Here is a 23592-nt window from a genome sequence, read left to right on the forward strand (position 1 = left end):
AAGAGAATTAGCTGAACACCAATCTTCTACTTTTCGGTTGATTGCATCAAGATCATTAATAATTTTCAATCTATCATATCCAGTAATTGTTACAGCAAGATCATCCGCATATAAATATGACTTTATGTATTTGCCATCAATTATATAGGGTAAGTTAGTTTTGTTACAATTTAATACCAATTTATTGAAGAGAATTTCCTCTGTTGAAGACTGGAATGTGTTGGAGTTATTGGCTGTAATTACTATACTTGGCCTGAATGAATGAATATTTAGGGAGTAGCTTGAATGAAGTTGAAAGACAACTTGAATTTGAACTAACAGACGTGAAATATGATAAGGTTTTGTGATTTGTCTATACAGGACGAATATGGAGCCCTGGCCTCAGGGCGTTGGCATCTTGGCGATAGAGTGCTTTTTCCCATCGCAATACGTGGATCAAAGTGAACTGGAACAGTATGACAAAGTGTCTAGTGGCAAGTATACGGTGGGCCTCGGCCAGGCCAAGATGGGTTTCTGCACGGACAGAGAAGACATTAACTCGCTTTGCATGACTGTAGTCAGCCAACTCATGGAACGGAACAAAGTCGGTGAGTACCAGAATATAACAGCTCCTACCTGAGATATTATCTATAGTCCAGTGGCGTAGCGTCAATGTAAGCTAAAAAGCTTAGCTTCCCCAGTTAATAATGATTTCATAATAAACCTGCAGTTTATGGAGAAAATTATTTATCAATTTTAATAGAATTTATATTTACGCTTTAAATGTTGTGATGCGGCAGCTCAGGATGATTTGAGATGCAGCAGTAAACAAGAAGCCTGCACACACCAGCTTCCAAGCAGACCGGTTTCTTCTGTGTAATCCACCCCGCAGATTTTCCATCCCTTTCTAACTAAACTACCGGTACCCTAGTCGCAAGGCTTCCAAGAAGCTAGCTTTAACATTTAAAATAAGTAGTTTCCGAGTTATCCCTTTTCGTCAGTTGTGTTCAGTTGAAGTGTTAGTGTGCATTGTGGCTGATATAATAAATAATAAGCGAAATAACAGTTCCTGACACTAATTTACTTGAATTTTTTAGGACAATTGTATTATCAAGACTGACTTACGAACAACAGTGTGATTTAAAAAACAAATGACCGACTCTCTTGCTGTCAATGAAGGACACAACCAAAAGACAGGCGCATACTTACGTAATGGTACTAATATTGTGATTTCTCTAAGTATGACAGGGAGTGAGCTAATGTTATACGTATACGTGTCTATTTGTTAAGAGATATGTGTAAACCGTGAAATCATATTTTATTACGTCTCATTTCAGCTCATGCCTTATTGGTGTTACTTACGATGTTCCAACCAATCTTCGACTGCTGACTTGAAATTGACTACTATTTATTTAAGACTGTACTTTTGTAATGCGTTTTCTCATATTGCATGAAAGACAACTTTAGTTAGCTCCCCCTGCTAAAAATTTCATGCTACGCCACTGACTATAGTCATGTCACAAGAGGTCTGAGATTTGCCAATAAATGCACGACCGAAGCGAGTGAATTTATTCGGGAAATCTCAGACCTCGAGTGACATTTATTAGGATTATTTCGTGAATAAAATAAAAATGTATATAATATATCCATAAAATTCGCTTACAAAATGTTAATAATTGCATATTTATTCATACTTAACCTATTCAGACATTGTAAAGTTGAAATAGATGAATAACGATTAGGTACTGCAATAAAGAAATTGAATGTTATTCAGGAATGCCAATTGAGAAAAACGAAATACAGGTTTAAAAATGTTAATTACAGGTACTGCGCTTATTCTTGTCATTATAACAGAAATACATTTTCATTACCTGTTGAAATCATTACTTAACTTAAACATTTTATAGTGTAATTACAAGTAACTTAATTAAAACATTAATTAAATGAACAATTGTTATGAAGGAGTGCCATTTTCTTTAGATACAATTAACATGGAATTAGAAGATGAAGATGTAGATGTGGAAGTAGGATTTCGCAGTTTATTTAAAACAATGGATTCATGCTCATCGATTTACATGGAAACAGTTGGCGACACTGACTAAACAAAAGAACGACCATGCGATAAATTGATAGTGATAAATCGAGCTGCAGAAATTATCGCGATGTATGACTGTGATTGGTTGGAATTCAAAATTTTATTACACTTCATTGGCCGAAAATGGAATGACGTCATATAAACGAAATAGTCGCAGTGATTTTTAATAAATAGTTGTTTAATTGACGAACAATCCGTCATTTTTCTTAATTGTGGGAGGAAATAGTGGTTGTATGTTAGTGAGAGAAAATTTATCCAGTGCCGAGACACACAAGTAAACACAACAGTTAAAATGTTGAATCTAACTGTAAGTGTGAATCGAAACTATACCAGGAAATTAAGCAGTCTTATCATATTATTTTTAAAATGTTTATTTATTTCTTCATCACCTGACTGCTCTAACAATGAGGGTTAAAAATCCCAAATTAGTCTTCACTACTAGGGCTGGGGACGGAGCGGTTCGGTTCGGAGCAGTTATTGTGACGTCATTACTCTGTTGAACCGAGTACAGTACAGAGTAGAAATTTGTGGCGGCAGATTTAAAATTTAGATAGATTGAGTCGATTTTGGAACGTACTTTGAAAGTGAAACCAAGCATGTTTTAAAAGCGTTGTAGTGAAGTTCTTTCGCTTTGCCAATTGACGAGGAAAAAATGCATCTCTTCATTGCAAATTGGAGGTTGCAAATTTCATTTGCGTGATTACAACTATTTGCGGGAGTTATTTTGTATGAAAGGCCTATTTAACTTTCAGTGTTGTTATATATGACAGACGAAATAAAATTGATAAAATAATTTATAATACTAACGGCTAATAAATTAACATGTGAGGTAAACGTTAAACGCTGCAGCTAAGTAAAAAAGGAAGATAGAAAGAAACGGGCTCCATGAAGCGCTGCCTAAAACAATTAAAAATAACACAGAATTATTTACTATTGCTGAAAGTGGATAAAATTATCAATAAAACGTGGAATCTTAAACTGAAGAACATAATCTTTATTTATTTTATAAAATTACTAGCATTCAATACAACCATGTTCTCTTTGGTGAAGAGTAATATTATTGATTAATTAAAGTAATTAGGTAACATAATTCGTAGAAATAAATACAAATAAAATTATGACTGATGAGGTAACACAAATCCAATAAAGATAAATACAAGAAAAATATAATACACTTCCTTTTTTTAACACATTTTAATATTAATCAAACACTCTAATATGATGATAATAATAATAGTAATAATAATAATAATAATAATAATAATAATAATAATAATAATAAAAATACTTATGGTTTTTAAGGAACCCGGAGGTTCATATTTTTATTATTATTATTATTATTATTATTACTATTATTATTATTATTATTATGATTATTATTATGTACAGTAATATGTTCAGACTGTCAGTGTTCATTAGGCCCACTTGACAGGTCATATAATAGGATGAACTCCTCTTCAATACTAGAGGCCTTTCAGCCCGCCTTGGGGATAAGGAAATAATTTGTCCTGCAGCAGAAAATATTTAAATACAACAGTACCTACGTTGTTGTCTGCTAGAATTAAGTAAAACACGTGAACTCTGTTTGAACTGACCGGTAACGGCTACGGTTAACCGAGTAACTTCGGTGCTCCGCTGCCAAGCACATAAACCGATAGAACCGAGTAACTCAACAGTTCTACTCGCTCCGTCCCCAGGTCTATTCACTACCTTTACCAGTTGCTTTGTTTATGTTAGAGTTGCCTACATATTTCCGATCTCTAGCTCGGTCACTGGTTTTTCAAGGGCCCTCAGATTTCGGGATGGCTGCATGCACTTAGACTCAAAATGGCATATTGTGCGTCATATATAAGTAATGATTGTACCATGTCCGACAGGTGGCCTAAGTGACATTTATGAATCGATGTTAATAGGCGGACCATTCTACTTTATCCCTGAAATAGCAAAGTTCCATCAGAAACCTTAGGGTTCGGCGCTCAAAGCCTACAGAATTTTATTAAAATTGGAAATTCCTACAACCGCCAAGACTTCTCCCAGTCTATATGATATGATATTACAGTATGTCGACATCTGATCACCTAATTGGAATAATAAATTATTATGTAAAATAAGACCTAAATATTACAATTAAATTTTGAAAAGGAGCAAATAAATAAGGTTTAAAGTCTTAAGGGTTATCACGATTGGTTTAAACATGCACTAAAACAAGACGTAAGTGCAAGTTTGAACCAATATATTATTGAGATTTGCGATAGATTAATTAGTTTAGGAAATTGTATATTTATTATGTAGAACTACATTTGTATATAGATCTTTTGTTAAATTATTAAGTTTTGTACTTTTGTGAACTATATTAATAAATCTATCTATCTATCTATCTATCTATCTATCTATCTATCTATCTATCTATCTATCTATCTATCTATCTATCTATCTATCTATCTATCTATCTATCTATCTATCTATCTATCTATCTATCTATCTATCTATCTATCTATCTATCTATCTATCTATCTATCTATCTATCCATCCATCCATCCATCCATCCATCCATCCATCCATCCATCCATCCATCCATCCATCCATCCATCCATCCATCCATCCATCCATCCATCCATCCATCCATCCATCCATCCATCCATCCATCCATCCATCCATCCATCCATCCATCCATCTATCTATCTATCTATCTATCTATCTATCTATCTATCTATCTATCTATCTATCTATCTATATGATATGATATGATTTATTGTCACTCAACCGTTTCCTGTATTCGAGCCCTCATTCCCATTTTTACACTACTTACACCAATTTTAAACTTAGTTGACGACTCATGCACTTATCTTCCTTTATTCAATGCTATGTCTTTCAGTGTCCATTCTTTTACTTATCACTTCATCTACTTTGTGCTTTATTCATCTCCTACTAGATATACGTAGTTCTAAAACCTATCTAAAACTAATTTCCCTATCTCTACCATTACGTTTATTATTTATTTCAGATTCTATTTTCATTTCACATCTTTTCATTACCGTTTCTATCTATTGCTTGTTCCCAGCCTATATTGAACTTTTTCAGATTATACAGGGTGATTCACGAGCATTTACGGTACCTTACGGAGTTTATTTCCGAAGACATTCTGAGCAAAAAATGCGATATAAATATGTGTCCTAATCTCAATATTTTCAAAGTTACACTAATTTGAATTTGTAAGTAAATTACCTTTTTTCTTTAATTTTAAGGGTAAAAAAAATTACAAATAGAGAAAGAACTATTAAGAAGTGTCATTTCTTTAATCGGCTAGTGTTCTGAAGCTAAATTTGTGTTGTTAATTGCTTTGTATAGTTTTTTTTTCAATTTTTTATTAAAATTTACATCATTCTTAAGCATTTACCACAAAAATTGTTATAAATCATATGACTTTAAGAACTTGATTTTTACAGTTTAATTATGCATTCTAATGTACAGTCTTCAGGAATTTACAAGAGTGGCGTGATTTGTAACAATTTTTGTGATAAATGCGTAAGAAAATGTAATTTTGTAGTTAAAAACCGAAAAAAAAAATCTGTACGAAATGGAATTCACAACACATTCCTAGTTTTACAATACTAGCTAATTAAAGAAATGATACTCCTGAATATTTCATTCTTATCTGTAATATTCTTTTACCCTTAAATCTCAAGAATAACGATATTTTACAAACAAATTCAAATTACTGCAACTCTGAAAATATTGAAGTTAGGACAAATGTTTATATGACATTTTTTTGCTCAGAATGTCTTCGGAAATAAGCTCCGTAAGTGACGGTAAATCCTCGTGAATCACCCTGTATATGAACTGTGGGGGTGGTGGAGTGTTGGTGGAATGAAAGAGGGAAACGGGAGTACCCCGAGAAAAACTATCGGCTTTGTCCTTTACAAATTTCATCACGACCAAACGAGGAATCGCACCCGGGCCGCCCGAATGGAAGATCAGCACGTTTAGCTCTGAGACAAATTTTGAAACGTCTTATTAACGTTTTCCCCTCAGTGTGTCTATTTGTATCACAAAATGATCTAAATGCATGTCATATATAGGCCTACATTTTTTTTTTCGTGCTTCGCTACATGAGGACTATTCAGTAAGACTATTCACTATGCAGAAGGTTGTTTCCAATCTCTGGAAACGAATTTGAATGACGTCATGTGCGTCAGGAGTCACACAACAGCTGAACTGCGGCGAGAGGTGACACACCAGTAGTGAGTGATCTCATAGTCAGAGTGCACGGTGTTTCACAGCAGCAATGTCCAAGATAATCGAGCCTTTTTGGGACGGGTACATTACAATCTTTTCCGATGCTAAGTATAGTTACGTAAAATCATAGGAGACTGCAAGAAACCTGGTTTGTTATTTTCAAGAAAGGCATCTTCTGTGTATTTAATAAGACTGGTAAAACTAGAAAAATATACAAAGAAATTGAAGATTCCCGGAATAAGGATTGTTGTTGGGTAAACTGTCCTAAGACAGGTCTGAACCTCACAGCATCGAATAAAATTAATAAAATATATGACTTAGGTGGAAAAAGTAATTTTGAAGCTTTTATTTAGTTGTATATGAGGTGTCGAATAAATCGTTGTCATTATAGCAAAGTTCAAGTATATTTCAATTCTCTCTCATTTGTATGATTTCAGATTATGCAAGAATTGGAAGACTGGAAGTTGGAACAGAAACGCTATTAGATAAGTCAAAAAGTGTCAAGTCCGTGCTGATGCAGCTGTTCGAGGAAAACGGGAATACGGACATCGAGGGTGTGGACTCCATTAATGCCTGCTATGGAGGCACCGCAGCTCTCTTCAACTCTCTGTCCTGGATAGAGTCCAGCTCGTGGGACGGTATGGATAACTAAGCATTCGCATGTCAAAAACCAATGAATTTTCTACTATTCCTGTCTTAAGTACAGATTAATACGTTTCCACTTCATCAGTGTCATATCTGGGCCGCTGCCTCAAATTAATTTCAGAATCGTGCAAATGATGTCCACAACTTCACAGGTCACATTCAGAATCGTTACGTCTATGCCACTGACCACTCAAATCAGAGGCTGCCATTAGACAAGGCATACAAAAGGAAATAGGGAATAAACAAAAAAACGTGTATGACTTGAGGCTTTCCCGGCGTTTGATATAGAATAACTCTTCTCGGGTTCTCAGCCAAGTGAGTTGGAGATTAGCTTCCAAGCTTTCGACGGCTAGCTCTGCCATCTTCTTCAGGAACGAAGTCTTCGTCCCTGAAGAAGATGGCAGAGCTAGCCGTCGAAAGCTTGGAAGCTAATCTCCAACTCACCTGGCTGAGAACCCGAGAAGAGTTATTCTAAACAAAAAAACAAGAAAAGTAAACAGATTAAAGGCTCATTCACAATGAAAATTAAACATAACGTAAGCGTTAACTTAAAAATGTAAACGTTACGGTAAAATCAGGAGCATTCACGATGGGAACATAAACATAACAGCAAACATACTTGGTAACCATGGAAACATAACAACGACGCCATTTCCTCATATTCTGTCGTATACTTCAGCGCTCCACGATTGTGTTCTGTTTTCAAATCACGTAAGCATAAGCATGAAAGTTTGGAGTTTGCAAACTTTCATGTTAACGTCTTACGGTAATGTTTATGTCAACGCTTATGTGAATCATTGTGAATGATCTCATTTGGTAGCCTGGGCGCAAACTTCTGTGTTTATGTTACGGTTATGTTTAATTTTCATTGTGAATGGGCATTAAAGGCTCATTCACAATGAAAATTAAACATAACGTAAGCGTTAACTTAAGAACATAAACATTACGGTGAAATCAAGAAGTCATACCATCATTCACGATGGGAACATAAACATAACAGCAAACATACTTGGTAAACATGGAAACATAACAACGACGCCATTTCCTCATATTCTATCGTATACTTCAGCGCTCCACGATTGTGTTCTGTTTGCAAATCACGTAAGCGTAAGTTTGAAGTTTGCAAACTTTCATGTTAACGTCTTACGATAATGTTTATGTCAATGTTTATGTGAATCATTGTGAATGATCCCATTTGGTAGCCTGGGCGCAAACTTCTCTGTTTATGTTACGGTTATGTTTAATTTTCATTGTGAATGGGCCTTTAGAGAAGTGACAAACACGCAAGCAAACAAGTAATGAAAGCTAACAAGGAAAATAGAAATGACGCATCATTTTTTTTAATCAAGTGAGTTAAAACCCATATAGGTGATTTCGTAAGAGCTTGAATGTCCCTTTAATTGCAAGAAGGGCCAGATCATTTACAAAAGATTTGTGTAGCCATAGAGGCTTACAGAATTGTTACGAGAAGATAAGTATCATTCCTCTTGCGTAAACATCAATCCTGTGACACTGATATTAAGTTGGTATTTGTCTTCATAATAGGGATGGTTGGTACGGGCTATTCCATATGAAATCGATTAGTAAAAAACCTCGCATTTTTTATACCCTAATTTTTTCCCTATTTATACAAGGTGCTGAGGAGAGTGCATTTGCAAAAATATACTATCGAAAGTCAAACGGTTTTCGTATTGTTGAGCGACAAATTTAGCGTATTTTAGAAAAACAAGCCTCTTTCAGCGCTCAGAACTCTCGAACCATTTACTGCAGAACATTGAAGAGAGCTCATTTTGAAGCTGACATTTGGTAGGTTATGATAAGAAGAAATCCTTATTTTTATTGTATACAGAGATAGAAATAATCTGATTTTACTTACTTTTAGGCTTTTTGCCCATTTGTAAAAATGTAAAACAAAATATTGAGAAAAAACCTTGCATTATTAAGAGGGATTCGGCATTATTTGCTTAGTGCCACGTCTATAAGTTTCGAGGGTATTAAATAAATTATTTTCACACGCCTGGACTTGAACGGCTCAGTACCACACGCACTGGCCGAGAGATGAAGATAAGAGAGCGTTGGGCGTCATTTTACTCCTGTGTTTATGAAAACCTGTGATAAAGCTAGCCCAGCTATGCGCTACTAGACGAAACATCACGTGTTTATGTCTCCTGGGCTTGCATCCCTCGGCTCACAGTCAGCTGGTTAGCTCACGCGCGTACTATTTATTTTCTTTATTTTATATTTTCAATACTTTCTTATCGACGTTGCACCAGTAAAAAATATGTGTTTATTTGTACTTTCAATGCGGAATCTAGCCATATATTTTAAAAATATTTTTTTCTTGGGCAAAGGCGTCTTAATGAAGAAAAATCTAAATTTCTTCATTTCCATAAAAAGTAAGAAAAACTGTTTTATATGTCAATATAAACTTTAACTTTTCAGCATCAAAATAAACCATGATTTTGATCATTGGGTGAAAGAGTTTCGGACTCACAACAGTTTAAGTTTGCTAATTTTATGAAAATACGATAAATTTAGATATTTTTAATTTAAAAACTATGAAGTTCTGATGCCTCAAACTTTGCACAAAGCATTGTATCACAGCTGTCTACGGACAGAAAAAGTTTCATTGTATTTAAAAATTGCAAGGTCAATTTTCTCTGTATTTCGGTCGATTTGAGATGGAATAGCCCGTACGTAGATTGCCCATTTCACCTCGTTCACGCCTTCAGGCTGCCCTTCGCACGTCTCGAACCTGATGGTGGGATCAATGATCATACCCTGAGATAGGGATTCACTAATGGTGATTATGTTAATGCGTCTGTTACTGCCATCGTCGACAGTTCTGTGGACTTCTGCATAGGGTGTCTATTTAAATCTTTTAAGGGCATCGGACAATTTAGTTCTGATTGCATGGTACCTATGTAGACGCAATGTTTCGCCGTAAGGGCAGGCTCCCAGGATGTGTCCAAGGGTTTCTATCTCACTGAAGTGCTTGTCCTGAGATCCACCGGGTATAGCTTTTACTACACTTACGTTGGCCGTATTTTGATAGAGTCCTTCCATTCACCACTAGCCTTTCCATCGGAATTTCTCTCTTCTGTTGAATCTGTGTAGATAAGAGGAACTTAATATGATTAAGTGATAGTGAATTATGTGTAAATGTAAGTTGATCTCCATGCTTCGAAATTTTCACAAATGGTGATGTGCTCAATTGGTTGCAGGCCGTTTGGCTCTGGTTGTGGCAGCAGATATCGCAGTGTACGCGAAAGGCAATGCTCGACCCACAGGAGGGGCTGGAGCTGTCGCCATGCTTGTGGGGCCTCAAGCACCTCTTATTATGGACCGAGGTAAGACCATCGTCTATGTCAGGCGTCTCAAGGCCAACGCATGAAAGTTGTTACAGAGAGCAAATGTAGATAGCGTAGTCAGCAGAAGAGATAAACGCAATACCCGAAGATAAACGATCGCTGATTCATGTTACAAGCATGAGCGAGCTAAGTTGTAACTATCGCGGGAGAAATGCCACAAAGCTGCACTTTTGAGTTGTACTGGCACAATAGACGGTTATTTTCGGAAGGAATAAAATTTCTTAAGTAGTTTGCAGTAATAATAATAATAATAATAATAATAATAATAATAATAATAATACATTTATTTTCTAATGATATATCAATGAGTAAAAATAAGACATCTGAAGCATGAAGAACCGTACATGTTACATAATTACTTAAGCACAAGGAACTGGCCACCTTACCCCATTATCTCCTAGCCTAGTTGCCTCATAAATGGTGCCTTGTTGGTATCACTTGTGAGGTTCAGAACTGTCTTCGGACAGTTGACTAAACAACAACAATACTTCATTTCTAGTAAATGGTTTTTGTATCTCTCCTTTTTTTGAAGTTTATACTATATTTAATGAAATAAAATTCAATTAAATAATAATAAAATTACAATTAAACTTGTTGGTGAAAGTACGTATTTTTATGATACGTCAATATTAATATATTAATTACAATAATAGTTAAATAATATAGTTCGTGATGTTTTCAATAATTAAAAATAACCAAAACATATTATTAATTCACAAACAATCTTAAATCTGGTCTCAAATTCTTTTCTCAAGTCCTTCAGTACTTCATTATATTTGTTACACTAGTCTTGATTCAAATTAGGTAATAATTTTAGATTAATAAAGTAGTAACAATAATTACCCACTGAAACTTGCAACTCCCACAATTTCACTTTCCCTATAAAAGCTTTTATTTCTTCATACATTTGCGGTAATAAGTACATTCTTTCCTCGGAGATGGACACAACATCGTAGCGGTTGCAGATGTTTATTCAAACGTCGCGGTCAATGACGTCATCCGGAGATACACGAACTGCTTCCGCATCTTGTTCCACTCTCACAAAAAAAAAAAAAATAGAGAGAGGAGGAAGTGCTCCGAGGAAGCCCTATTGAGACGTATGGCCTGTGTGATTGCTTTCCGAAGGAATTTCTTAGTTAAAATGATTTTCTTGCAGAAGTTTAATTTAAAAGATTTAAAATTACAATTAATTTTGCAAAATAACTGATAAAACGATGCCAACAATTTGTACAATTCCGGTTTTCAACTATTTTAGATCCTAGCTCAACTCTATTATTGTGGTTATTAAACCAATTTTGTATCATCATCATCGTCATCATCATCATCATCAACATCATCTCAATCGCTGTGGAATAACGGTTAGCATGCCTGTCCGTGAAACGAGCGGGATCGGGCTCAAATCCTGCTTGGAATAAGTTATTTAGTTGAGGTTTTTCCCGGGGTTTTCCCTTAACTCATTACGAGCAAATGCTGATAGCTTTCGGTGCGGGACCCTGGACTCATTTCGCTAGCATTACTACCTTTATCTCATTCTGAGCTAGATAACCATACAATTGATAAAGCATCGTAAAATAACCAATTAAAAATCATCACCACCACAACACCATCATATTAAATGGCACACATTCTTTTCATCTTCATTATCATCCGCATTAACGTTTGACTATTTTATTACTAATGATAATGATAGTCAAATATTGTAATGAGGTTTTACGCGTTCTTTCGGTTTCTTCTTCCTTGGTTTGATTGTGGGAGAATATATCGCCCCTCTTTTGTAAAAAAGGGACAATCACGAAACATTAATTTCACAGTACAAGCGAAAAAACTTATCTCAGCCGAACTTCTCTCTTTATTGCAAATGAACCAATGAGCTGTCAAACTTCCATTAGTATAAAATAACGACTATTATTAGTTGTAACAATGACATCTTTCAGATTTTAAAATTTACTAAGACTTTTTAGTATATTTAATTTTTTTTTAGAAAAATCACTTGGACCCTTTTTACATAAGAGGAGCGATATGTAGTTAGTGGTGGGAGTGTGTTTCTCATTGGTAGTGTTGTGATGAAAAGGGTGTGCATTTTGAAATTTGAAAGTTTGCCGCATCTTTTCCGGATATTATTACTATAATATGAAATTTCCTGTTTATAAACGCTTATGAAATCATTTATTTGTTTATTTACTTATTTACTCACTCACACACTTATTTATTTATTTATCTATTTATTTATTTACTCACTCACACACTTATTTATTTATTTATTTATTTACTCATTCACACACGTATTTGTTTATTTATTTATTTACTTATTTACTCACTCACACACTTATTTGTTTATTTATTTATTTATTTACTCACTCACACACTTATTTGTTTATTTATTTATTTAAATATTTATTTTATTTATTTATTTACTCACTCACACACTTATTTGTTTATTTATTTATTTATTTACTCACTCACAACTTATTTATTTATTTATCTATTTATTTATTTATTTACTTATTTACTTATTTATTCACTCACACACTTATTTGTTTATTTATTTATTTATTAAAATATTTATTTCATTTATTTATTTACTCACTCACATACTTACTTATTCATTCATTCATTCATTCATTCATTCATTCATTCATTCATTCATTCATTCATTCATTTATTGATTTATTTATTCATTTATTTACTCACTCACACACTTATTTATTTATTTATTTACTTATTTACTCACACATTTATTTATTTATTTACTTATTTACTCACTCACACATTTATTTATTTATTTATTTATTTATTTATTTATTTATTTATTTATTTATTTATTTATTTACTTATTTACTTATTTACTCACTCACACACTTATTTGTTTATTTATTTATTTACTTATTTACTCACTCACACATTTATTTATTTATTTATTTATTTATTTATTTATTTATTTATTTATTTATTTATTTACTTATTTACTCACTCACACATTTATTTATTTATTTATTTATTTATTTATTTATTTATTTATTTATTTATATGTTTGTTTGTTTGTTTGTTTGTTTATTTATTTAATACTGGGGTTCTTGAATTTTTCATTAGCCACAACAATGATAAGAAATTTAAATAAAACATATGGAAACACAAAGATTGCATCACAAAGCACGAACAAAACACAGTAAAATGACCTGAAATTTTAAATTGGTTGTTAATTGGTGGAATCATATTTTTTTCTCTAGCTTTCCAGTACGGTACCTAAACTGCCAGTGTAGTTCTTTTAGAGAAAGACACCTGCTAACATGTGGAAAATCCATGTAGTTGCCCTGGTTGCAGAGAATACAAACTGGACTCTCAAATTTAACTATGCAGTGCAGATGTTTGCAAAGAAAGTCATGACCTGTAGCTTGGCGGAATCTTGCAACTGCTAGTCTTCTGGGCCAATCTGGCACAGGCTTTATTTTATCCTGGTCCCGGGTTCGATTCCCGGTGCCGGAACGAATTTTTCTCAATTCAATAGATATATTTATTCTTCCAGTTACTTAATTTTATTTTTTTCTCCAGAAGCTGAAAATGAGTTTCTTTTACTTTTTGGTAAGAGTAGTGTTTCTTCTGTTTCAGGTGTCAGAGCTAGCTACATGAAACATGCTTATGACTTTTACAAACCAAATCTGGAGTCGGAATATCCTGTTGTTGACGGGAAGCTGTCTGTTCAGTGTTATTTAAGTGCCTTAGACAACTGCTACCAACTATTTTGTACGAAGACTGAAAAGATCTTACAGAAAGGTAGGTCAATGCTGAACTTATCGGAGTTAAAATCCGAATGATCTCCTACTTACGAGGCGCGTCCATAAAGTAACTTTCCCACTCGTCCCACAGCTAGCAAAACAATTGTTGCGCGAAGCGACTGCGTGTACGTGATAGAGTAATGTCCTGGCATGGCGCATGCGCTAGCGGAACCGAGTGCTCTCAGTAGCTTCGTTGCATTGGTTGAAGATGGACGTTCCTATTACAGCTCCGCCGCGTGAAGTGCAGTAAGTGATAAAATTTTTGAATGCACAGGGCATAGCGCCTTTTGAAATTGATCGTCACCTGTGCCAGGTCTATGGGCCTAACGTCATGAGCAAGCAGATGGTGCGTTGCTCCACAAGGTCGTCTGTGATGATGGTTGGCCTCCCACTGCGCTCCTCGTCATGCACATTTTGGCGTCTTGCTGAAAATTGTCTACAGCAGCAACGCACCATCTGCTTGCCCATATACCTGGCAGAGCTGACGATCAATTTCAATCGGCGCTATGCCCTGTGCATTCAAAAATTTTATCACTGATGCACTTCACGTAGCGGGAGCTGTAATAGGAACATCCATCTTCAACCAATGCAACGAAGCTTCTGAGAGCACTCGGGAAGTTCCGCTAGAGCATGCGCCATGTCAGGACATTACTCTATCACGTACATGTAGTCGCTTCGCGCAACATATGGTTTGCTAGCTGTGGAACGAGTGGGAAAGTTACTTTATGGACGCGCCTCGTATCTGTTACTAAAATTGTTAAAGCAATGTCAAATTGCTCGTTCTCTCAGCTATGGGATTCATTTTGTGTTGCAAAAACTGTACTTTTTCAAACATTTCGTGACAACTTTATTCAAATATTATTCATCTCGCAATTACACACACATACCACACTTACACCGAAGCTAAACAATCATTGTGGCTCAAAGAAGTCGCTGATTCCATCGATTGTTCTACATTATTTTGTTTTGGAAATTTATGTTCTCTTTCTTGACAAGCATATGATGTCTGTATATTACAAATTTCTTTTTGTTGACAGTTCAAGGAAATCAGCTCATTGATCTCAAATATTTGGATGCAATTGTGTTTCACGCGCCCTATTGCAAATTGGTACAGAAGTCCGTAGCTCGTCTTTTACTCAATGATTTCATAAGAACACCTGAAATTGAACGTTCAACTAAATATCCATTACTCAAGAACTTCAGGTATGTATACGACTTGAAGCAATTTTTTGCAACACTTTCAAAATAACTATGGGACACAACATTCAATACCGTAAAATTATGTTATGTAACAGCGTCGACAAGTTTTCCCAAAATTTCTAACTTGTTCAACCACCCTCCCAAAATCTGCTGGCAGGCCCAGACTTTCACAGCAACGTTTATCGAAAATGAGAAAGGAAAGAGTTTCCCTTCTTTGTACATATTCATTCTCTATAATAGTTAGTGGGGTTTAAAAAGGACGCGTCAGCTACTATGGCTATTTGCGCCCTTATCTAAAATTCTTCACAAAATTTCTCTATAATATGTTAGTAAAGAAACTAAGAACGATATTAAATTTACTGAACCAACAGTTACAAGGACAACATTATCAGTACCGGTAATAAAAGTGTATAAACATTGAATCAATTGTTCCGAATGAGGAAAGTAACAGTGGTAGATTATTCAGAAAAGTAAGCCTATAGTTTGGAATTGCTACTGCTGGTGAAGGAAAGATTTCACAACGTTTCAAGTTTGTTCCACTTTTCTCCTCAAATGAACAAAAAGAAAGTACTGATAAGAGCAGAGAAGGGTGTCCCACTTGTTAGGATAGTTACAAATGACTAAATCTTTTTGAATAACGATTTGTTTGAAATATCTCAAATAATAACCTCTTAAAATTAATGACATTAGTTACGGTTCGCTCTGTATACTATGAAGTAGGCCTATGGCGGAACTACTCCACTGATAAATTACTTTATCTTTGATTACATAAAATATTCGATTCGTCTTCCAAAACGGTAACACCAAATGAACAGTCAAGCTTCATTCGTAAAGTGTGTATGAAGCTCTTTAAATGTGAATTTAATAAGAAGCTAATACAAAAGTATCTTTAATCATTTCATTCTCAAAATCTAATTAATTTCGTCTGATAGCATTTCATCAATTTAATTTATTTCAGAAGAATAATATAGGAGTATGTTAAAGCTTCATTCATAATTTTCAGAAATGTAAAGCTGGAAGAAACATATTCAGATCGTGATTTAGAGAAGGCACTTCTTGAACAGAGCAAGAGTATGTACGAAGAGAAGACAAAACCCTCTTTAATGCTGGCTAACCAAGTCGGAAACATGTACACTGCATCTCTATACTCAGGACTCGTGTCACTGCTTGTTAAGTAAGTAATATTTGCTACCCGTACTACTTACATAGTTTCAAAGTCATTTGCTCTGAACTATGAAGAATCAGCCTACTAATAAAGTAATTAATTTCTCTTTGATGTTAGAAAATATTGTGTTTTTTCTCTGCCATTATTTATGAGAAGTAAGGACTGAACGCCAACTGTTTACTGTATATTACTGGAACAGACTCTTCTTGCAGGTTCTTTCTTGTCAACAATGTTACATTCATTTACTCATGTTAGAAATGTCGATTGTTTAATGTATTTGTAATTTTCCAATATCGTACTCAGAAATACACTATTCCTGGGCACAATTTTATTTCTATATCCACAATCTTAAGAAGAATAAGCAGAAGAAAATAAAAAATTAGTAAAAAGTTATAAACTGCACAGTTTGTACAAGTACACTTCATCAAAGTCAATAGCCAATAGCAGATAACATTAATAATCTTCCTCGTATGTAATCGTGAAAACTTTGTTCATAGCATAAATACACGTCAAAAAAATGACTTTCATACTCCATAGGCAAGTCTATCGTGCTATCAAAAAGGAGTGCGTTATATGGCAGTAAAACTTTTTAATAGCCTATCGATATAAAAAATTAAACTCAAAACATAAGATTATTTAGGGCCAAATTAAAGAAGTACCTAATTTCTCACGCCTTCTATTCTGTAGGTGAATTCATGACATTCAATAACGTTTCATGAAATTCATACTAAAACTATGTGTTGTACTAGTAGACTATATTGTAAATCCCATCTGTATATATTTCATCTAGACTGTGACTATAAATTAAGACATTATAATAGTATTAAGTTTCCCCCCCCCCCCCCAATATTCTAGCTGTAAAGCAATGTATGAATACCATGGAATATTAATAAATACAATACAATACAAAACACGTGAGTCAGGAGCCATTGTTCATTGGTTAGAAGACTTGATGGACATACAAAACTGAAAAATATACATACAAACATACAACATACATTGTAACATACAAAATCTCTGATGCCTACATATAAAGAATAATGTCTGTTAACAAAGAAATGTGAGAGAAAATTTCGAACAGTGACTGCTAGCAGGTTAAGTGTGTTTAGGTCAATTCCTCCAGAAAAAATTAAGTTCTTCATATATCAATGCAAACAGAAGATCAAAGCTGAGTAGCGCGAATGGAATAGACATAAAGAATTATATTTCAAAAAAATTTTATGCGAAGTTGACAGCCAGTGCATATTCTTTCCAATCAATGAAATTTATAATAAGAAAATGTGTTCGAATTATACTGTGTGCAATGCAGTAAGTTAGTTCTTGATTTTCATCATCATCATCATCATCATCATCATAAGTGGATATGTAACATCTCTCTCACCTGTCCTCTCCTTCACTTTCCTTCCCTCTCCCACTTGCTTTCTCTTTCCCTCTCCACCAAAAAGATCAACTTTCACTGTCAGAGACAAGTTTCTCAGAATATTTTTTTCTAGATTCCAAATGACCCATGGCCATATAAGGTGATGAAAAATGTAACATGCCTGTATCTAAGCAATATGTCCTTTCATTTAATACCATAATGTAAATTTACTGTACAGATAATATCAAATCTTCTTTGTAATTATGTGACCTAAACTTTTCTCCATTCCTTAGTGTGGTAAAAATTAAATCAGAAATTATGCAGTAACGTGACAATTAGCACCTATAGATAGACTTAATCCTCTTTTTACAAGACTATAAAATACACATTAATAACCAATATCATTATCAATGTTCATCTTATTTGTTATATTTGCATTTATCTTTAATTTTCACTTTAATTTTTTAATGTGTTATTGTACAATCACCTTTTTTATTGTAGTGGCATTTCAAAGATATCTTAATAATTAATGTCATAGGCTATTTGAGATTTTCTTCTCAACAGAAGAAATATTGGAGTTCTTATGATTTTCTGTTTTTATCATTATTATTATTATTATTATTATTATTATTATTATTATTATTATTATTTTGTTGCTTTATGTGAATTTGCAGCACAGAAGTACATGAATTGGCAGGAAAACGAGTAGCTTTGTTTTCATATGGTTCTGGTCTTGCCTCTTCAATGTTCTCATTGAAAATATCGTCCAATAAGGATGCTGGTTCAGCTCTCAGTCGTCTTGTGTCAAACCTTTCACACATTAAAGTGCTGCTTCAGAAACGTGAGAAAGTTTCTCCACAAGAATTTGCTAATGTTATGGATATACGCGAGCAGAATCACCACAAAGGTATGGTTATATGTTTTTATAGAATACTTTATGAATAATGGAATAGGCTAATCCATCATAACGAATGGCCCAGTAATCAGACCTTGATAACAGCGGGATACATTCAAATAAAAATATTAATTTTGGATTCTGAGTTATTAGTACAATATGTATTTTGTAAATTTTTGGGTTTTACACAGTAGGTACCGTTATATTTACAATTAATGTCTCAAAAATTTTGGAACTACACTATAAACAGTTCCATAAAATTTGAGATAAAAACTTCAAACTCTTATGTATTAACTTCCTTCTAGTTTAACTCATGCTTTTTCAATCTGGCGTGTTATAGCCTCCCTCTATAAGGATTGAGTAATAAATCAATAACTTGTAAACTACTGCGACATTATTACACCAAAATGTGGATGCTAGGAAGAAATGAAGCAGAGTCGTTCACCACAAAGCTTATCATAACTTTGGGGGAACAGATATACTGTAGTCTGCTTGGCAGGAAACTGTTAGCTAACTGACTGAACTATGGCTGGGGTAAAGTGTGTCCTTTGTTTTATTTCTTGTGCTAAAATATTCAGTGGTGGCTTTATGTTATGATAACAATTTACTGGGAAAATTTATACGAATAACTTGTCCATATTTCGTAATGTACCGGTATGTAACCTGCAATGGAACAAATCAGGATAAAGCTATAATTCATAAAGTGGATGATGATGATGATGATGATGATGATGATGATGGTGAGAACGAGGACACGACGACGACGACGACGATGACTAAAGCTTAGGCCTACATGTCACAATTACATAGTTCAAAATCATATCATTTGACATTCTATAATGTGAATTCCCACTGTGTTTCAGACATAGGTTTGGTTTGAAATTGCTCATCTTTTTCAAGTATCTAGGCCTATCTTCCTATACTGTAGAAATACTTCGCCTCTGGAATTCGTTACCTAATGACGTCAGGGACTGCCGGACTTTATCACAATTCAAAATTAAATTGGAAAATTTTGTCTCAGTTAATGTTTTTAGGTACTGCTAGAAGTATTGATTTGTGTTTTTTTTTCTTTTTCTTTTTTAATGTAGATTAAAATTGCAAGTTTCTTGTTTATGTTAATTAGTTAGAATACAATTAATTATGATACTTAATCACTCATTTAAAGTTTGTGTGACTGCAACCTGTGTATATTTTTGTGTGGCTTTACTTTGCTTATAGTGTTTTTTTTCTCTTTCTCTCTTTATTCTTTGTGTAGCTTTATTTTGTATACAGTGTATTTTTTTCTGTTTATTTCTGTTATTGTATTTGTATTCTTGGTGTTGTGGACGAGAAGGCCTGATGGCCTTAACTACACCAGAATAAATAAATAAATAAATAAATAAATAAATAAATAAATATGATGTACCTATTACTGGAAATACTCATTTTGAGCAAGTGCTTATTTCGGAAATCTCTTCATACTAGGTAGTACTGGTAACACATTCTTTCATAATTTCAGTATGTTGTCATTTTCATCCAAATTTTGTCAAAGAGTTTTCAAAGAATTACTACTGACACTAAATCCCATAACTTTAATTTGTTGACATTATTACTCCTAGTTAGTCCCGTGCCATGTCATCGTGGTCTAAGGCATCCTGCCCAGGACTCGTGTTATGGAATGTGCACTGGTTCGAGTCCTCATGGGAAAAGAAATTTTCTCATGAAATTTCGGCCAATGTATGGGACCGGTGCCCACCCAGCATTGTGATGCACTTGGGGAGCTGCGATAGGTAGCGAAAACCCAGTTTCACAAACCAGCTATAACGGCTGGAGGGATCATTATGCTAACCACACGATACCTCCATTCTGGTTGGACAATCATCCACCTATGCTTCGGCATGTGGATGTGAGGCCAGGAGCCGGCTGGTCAGTCTTGGCCCTTTATGGGCTGTACCGCCATGGATTACTCCAAGATTTAATTTGTAAGCTCCAAATTTAATTGAATTTTTTTTTTTGAAGTTTTGATGTAATCCGCATTTATTTCATATACCGGTACAAGGTGTTGCAAAAAAAAAAAAAAAGCAACTGAACTGAACATTTTTGTGTATATTATGTTTATATCAGTGTGCTGCCAAGGTTCATTGATCATTGAACTCATGGAGGACATAGTGAACAATAATGGACTCCAAGTAGAGCATGTAATTGTGTAAGGATTGTCAGACAAATCTTTTGGCTTTGCTCTGTCACTTTCAGATTTTTTTTTTCTTGCAACACTCCGTATATATTAGTGATTGCTGATAATGTATGCAGACAATTCCATTAATACACAATAAGTAGTCTACAGTCAGTACCTATTTATTTCTTCAACTCTTTAAATCTTCAAAGTTGACTGTATTTAATTTACGATTCTCAATCCAACACCTATTCTTATAAAAATCTGTTTTCAGTTCAGATTGTAACAGACTTTCAATAAAGGAATATTTTCTGTTGCAGCTTCTTATGCACCAGTGGCCTCACCCAGTACACTCTTTCCAGGAACATGGTACCTGGATAGCATTGATGAGCTGCATCGTCGTAAATACAAACGTGTTCCTTAGTATGCTGTGCATTTTCGTTTGAATACTGGTGTAGTATTGTTTCTTGTTTGATGACTGCGTGGCACAGTTGGCTTTCCATTAAGTTTTTATTTCACTCTTAAATATGTGGAAATTATTCTTTACCGGTAAATAGATTTAGGCCTATGTTTGGATTCTGAGTCAACACAAAGTGAATAATTAACTTAATGGAAAGTGTGTTTTAATTTTCACTATACAGATGGATTTTAATGTACGGGCAAAAGATTAAGATACCGGTAACTCAAAATGTTACCACTTCAATTGCAAAATCTTTCAAAAAAAATATATTTACGACATTTCATTTCTATTTCGGTAGTTTTCATGTGGATTCTGAAGGGATTTGTACTTAAAACTGCATTATTAGTGTTTTAATATTAATATCACACTCCTCTTGCTTGTCTTTCTTTTATGAACTTCGACCACAATGAAAATAATGTGAAAAATAAAATTTGAAGAAACATATGTGGTAAATGTAAACCATGGTGCACATTTCTGTCAGAGGTCGTGGGACACACTTGCTGCATGTGGAAAATGGAGGGACAAAAGCAGACCCAAATTTAAAATGTTAAAAATAATATACAGTAGAACTTCAATTATCCGGACTCCAATCATTCGGATTCCCAATTATCCAGATTGATTTGGGGGAAAGTACAAAAATTATGTGGAGCTGTATAGCTACTTCCCATCAAGCGCCTGCAGGATCTTGCAGCACGGAAATGAATAACTTCTTCAAAGCAATGTACGCTATTCGAGATGTTCCAAATAAAATAGGGTACAGGTACTACACAGAATTAAGTACTGTAGGTACTAAAATAAATTTGTATACAATACTGTATTTTAATTTTTAGTTTTTATTTACTTTAACATACAATTTTAATAGTACAGTACAGTACATGCATACTTATGTTTCCTTAGTTTTTATCAATAAAAATTGGGCTTTTAAGCATGTGTTGCACAGTTATGATGTTGAAAAATGAAGTTAGTACCTGTAATGTCTAAATATGGAAAACAACTTATAGTTGTATTATTATTTCTGAACACAGATTTGAAAAATCTTTTCTCTATATGCGCATATTTAACATGTAATGGTTAAATTATTTTGAAATGTTGATCAAATACATACTGGTACCGGTAAAGAAAAGTACTGGTACCGGTACCAATATGCATAGTAGCCTTATGCAATTATTTAATTTGCAACAAGTCTTACTATATATTATGCACAGTAGATAGTTTATCACATGTATTATTTATGTACAAACAGAGACATTCATATTTTAAAGATGAGCTTAAGGTAAGATGAATATTATGTGGCCAGTATTCTTATTGTCCAAAAAGTTATCATTTTTGTATTTTTTGATAACTTGTAATTTGTGTGTATAGAGTTTATCCAATAAATTAAAGATGTTTCATTAAACATATCAATTTAAAATATACGAGTATGTATTTATTTCACCTGATGAAGGTTAAACGAAAACTGAATTACTGCCTAATTTTTTTAGATTTGTTCGAATTGGTCTTCTCCTTTGTTTAGAACAACCAGCTATTATGCCAATATATATTTCCTGAATTGTTATAAATACTACGAATAAATCATACTAATCTAACGTGTTATGATACCTATGTGATAAACTTTAAGGAGATAATATAACATGAATATGGAAAAGAATTCTTCAAAATGTTTGCCACTAAGTTTAAAAGAATAGCAAGTACAAAACACAAAATTCCACTTACGGTTCTTGTGAACCATAGTGTGGGAGTGAATTTGTGTACTGGTAGCTCAACTTTGCCGTCCTGGAAGCCTTCGTCTTTTATATTGCTCACCAACCAATTTTTACTGTTTAGTAATAGGCCTATAGGTTCATCAGTGTCCACACCTGTGAAGTAACGGTCAGCACGTCTGGCTGCGAAACCAGGTGGCCTGGGTTCGAATCCCGGTCGGGGCAAGTTATCTGGTTGAGGTTTTTTCCGGGGTTTTCCCTCAACCCAACACGAGCAAATGCTGGGTAACTTTCGGTGCTGGACCCCGGACTCATTTCACCGGCATTATCACCTTCATATCATTCAGACGCTAAATAACCTAGATGTTGATACAGCGTCGTAAAATAACCCAATAAAATAAAAAAAATAAAAATAGGTTCATCAGCCAAAGTAGGCAATTACCAGGTAAACGAAAAATGTAAGAAAAAGTTATAGTACCATAATTTTATAGCCTATATACGTACTCAAGGATTCTGTAACTTTTCATTTCTGAATATATCTACTCTTTTCTGTTGTAAGCT

General features: G+C 34.1%; 1 protein-coding gene across 1 annotated transcript; it reads left to right on the forward strand.

The window, feature by feature from the left end:
• Positions 1-365: 365 nt before the first annotated feature.
• Positions 366-22081, forward strand: LOC138707544 (hydroxymethylglutaryl-CoA synthase 1-like). Its single transcript, XM_069837089.1, has 8 exons — positions 366-587; positions 6748-6948; positions 10180-10305; positions 13933-14097; positions 15137-15302; positions 16303-16473; positions 18499-18731; positions 21192-22081. Exons 1-8 carry the CDS (start codon positions 368-370, stop codon positions 21293-21295), a joined length of 1386 nt encoding a protein of 461 aa, XP_069693190.1. The 5' UTR covers positions 366-367; the 3' UTR covers positions 21296-22081.
• The last annotated feature ends 1511 nt before the right edge of the window (positions 22082-23592 follow it).

The sequence above is a fragment of the Periplaneta americana genome, chromosome 10 (assembly GCF_040183065.1).
Source record: "Periplaneta americana isolate PAMFEO1 chromosome 10, P.americana_PAMFEO1_priV1, whole genome shotgun sequence".
Lineage (NCBI taxonomy): Eukaryota > Metazoa > Arthropoda > Insecta > Blattodea > Blattidae > Periplaneta > Periplaneta americana.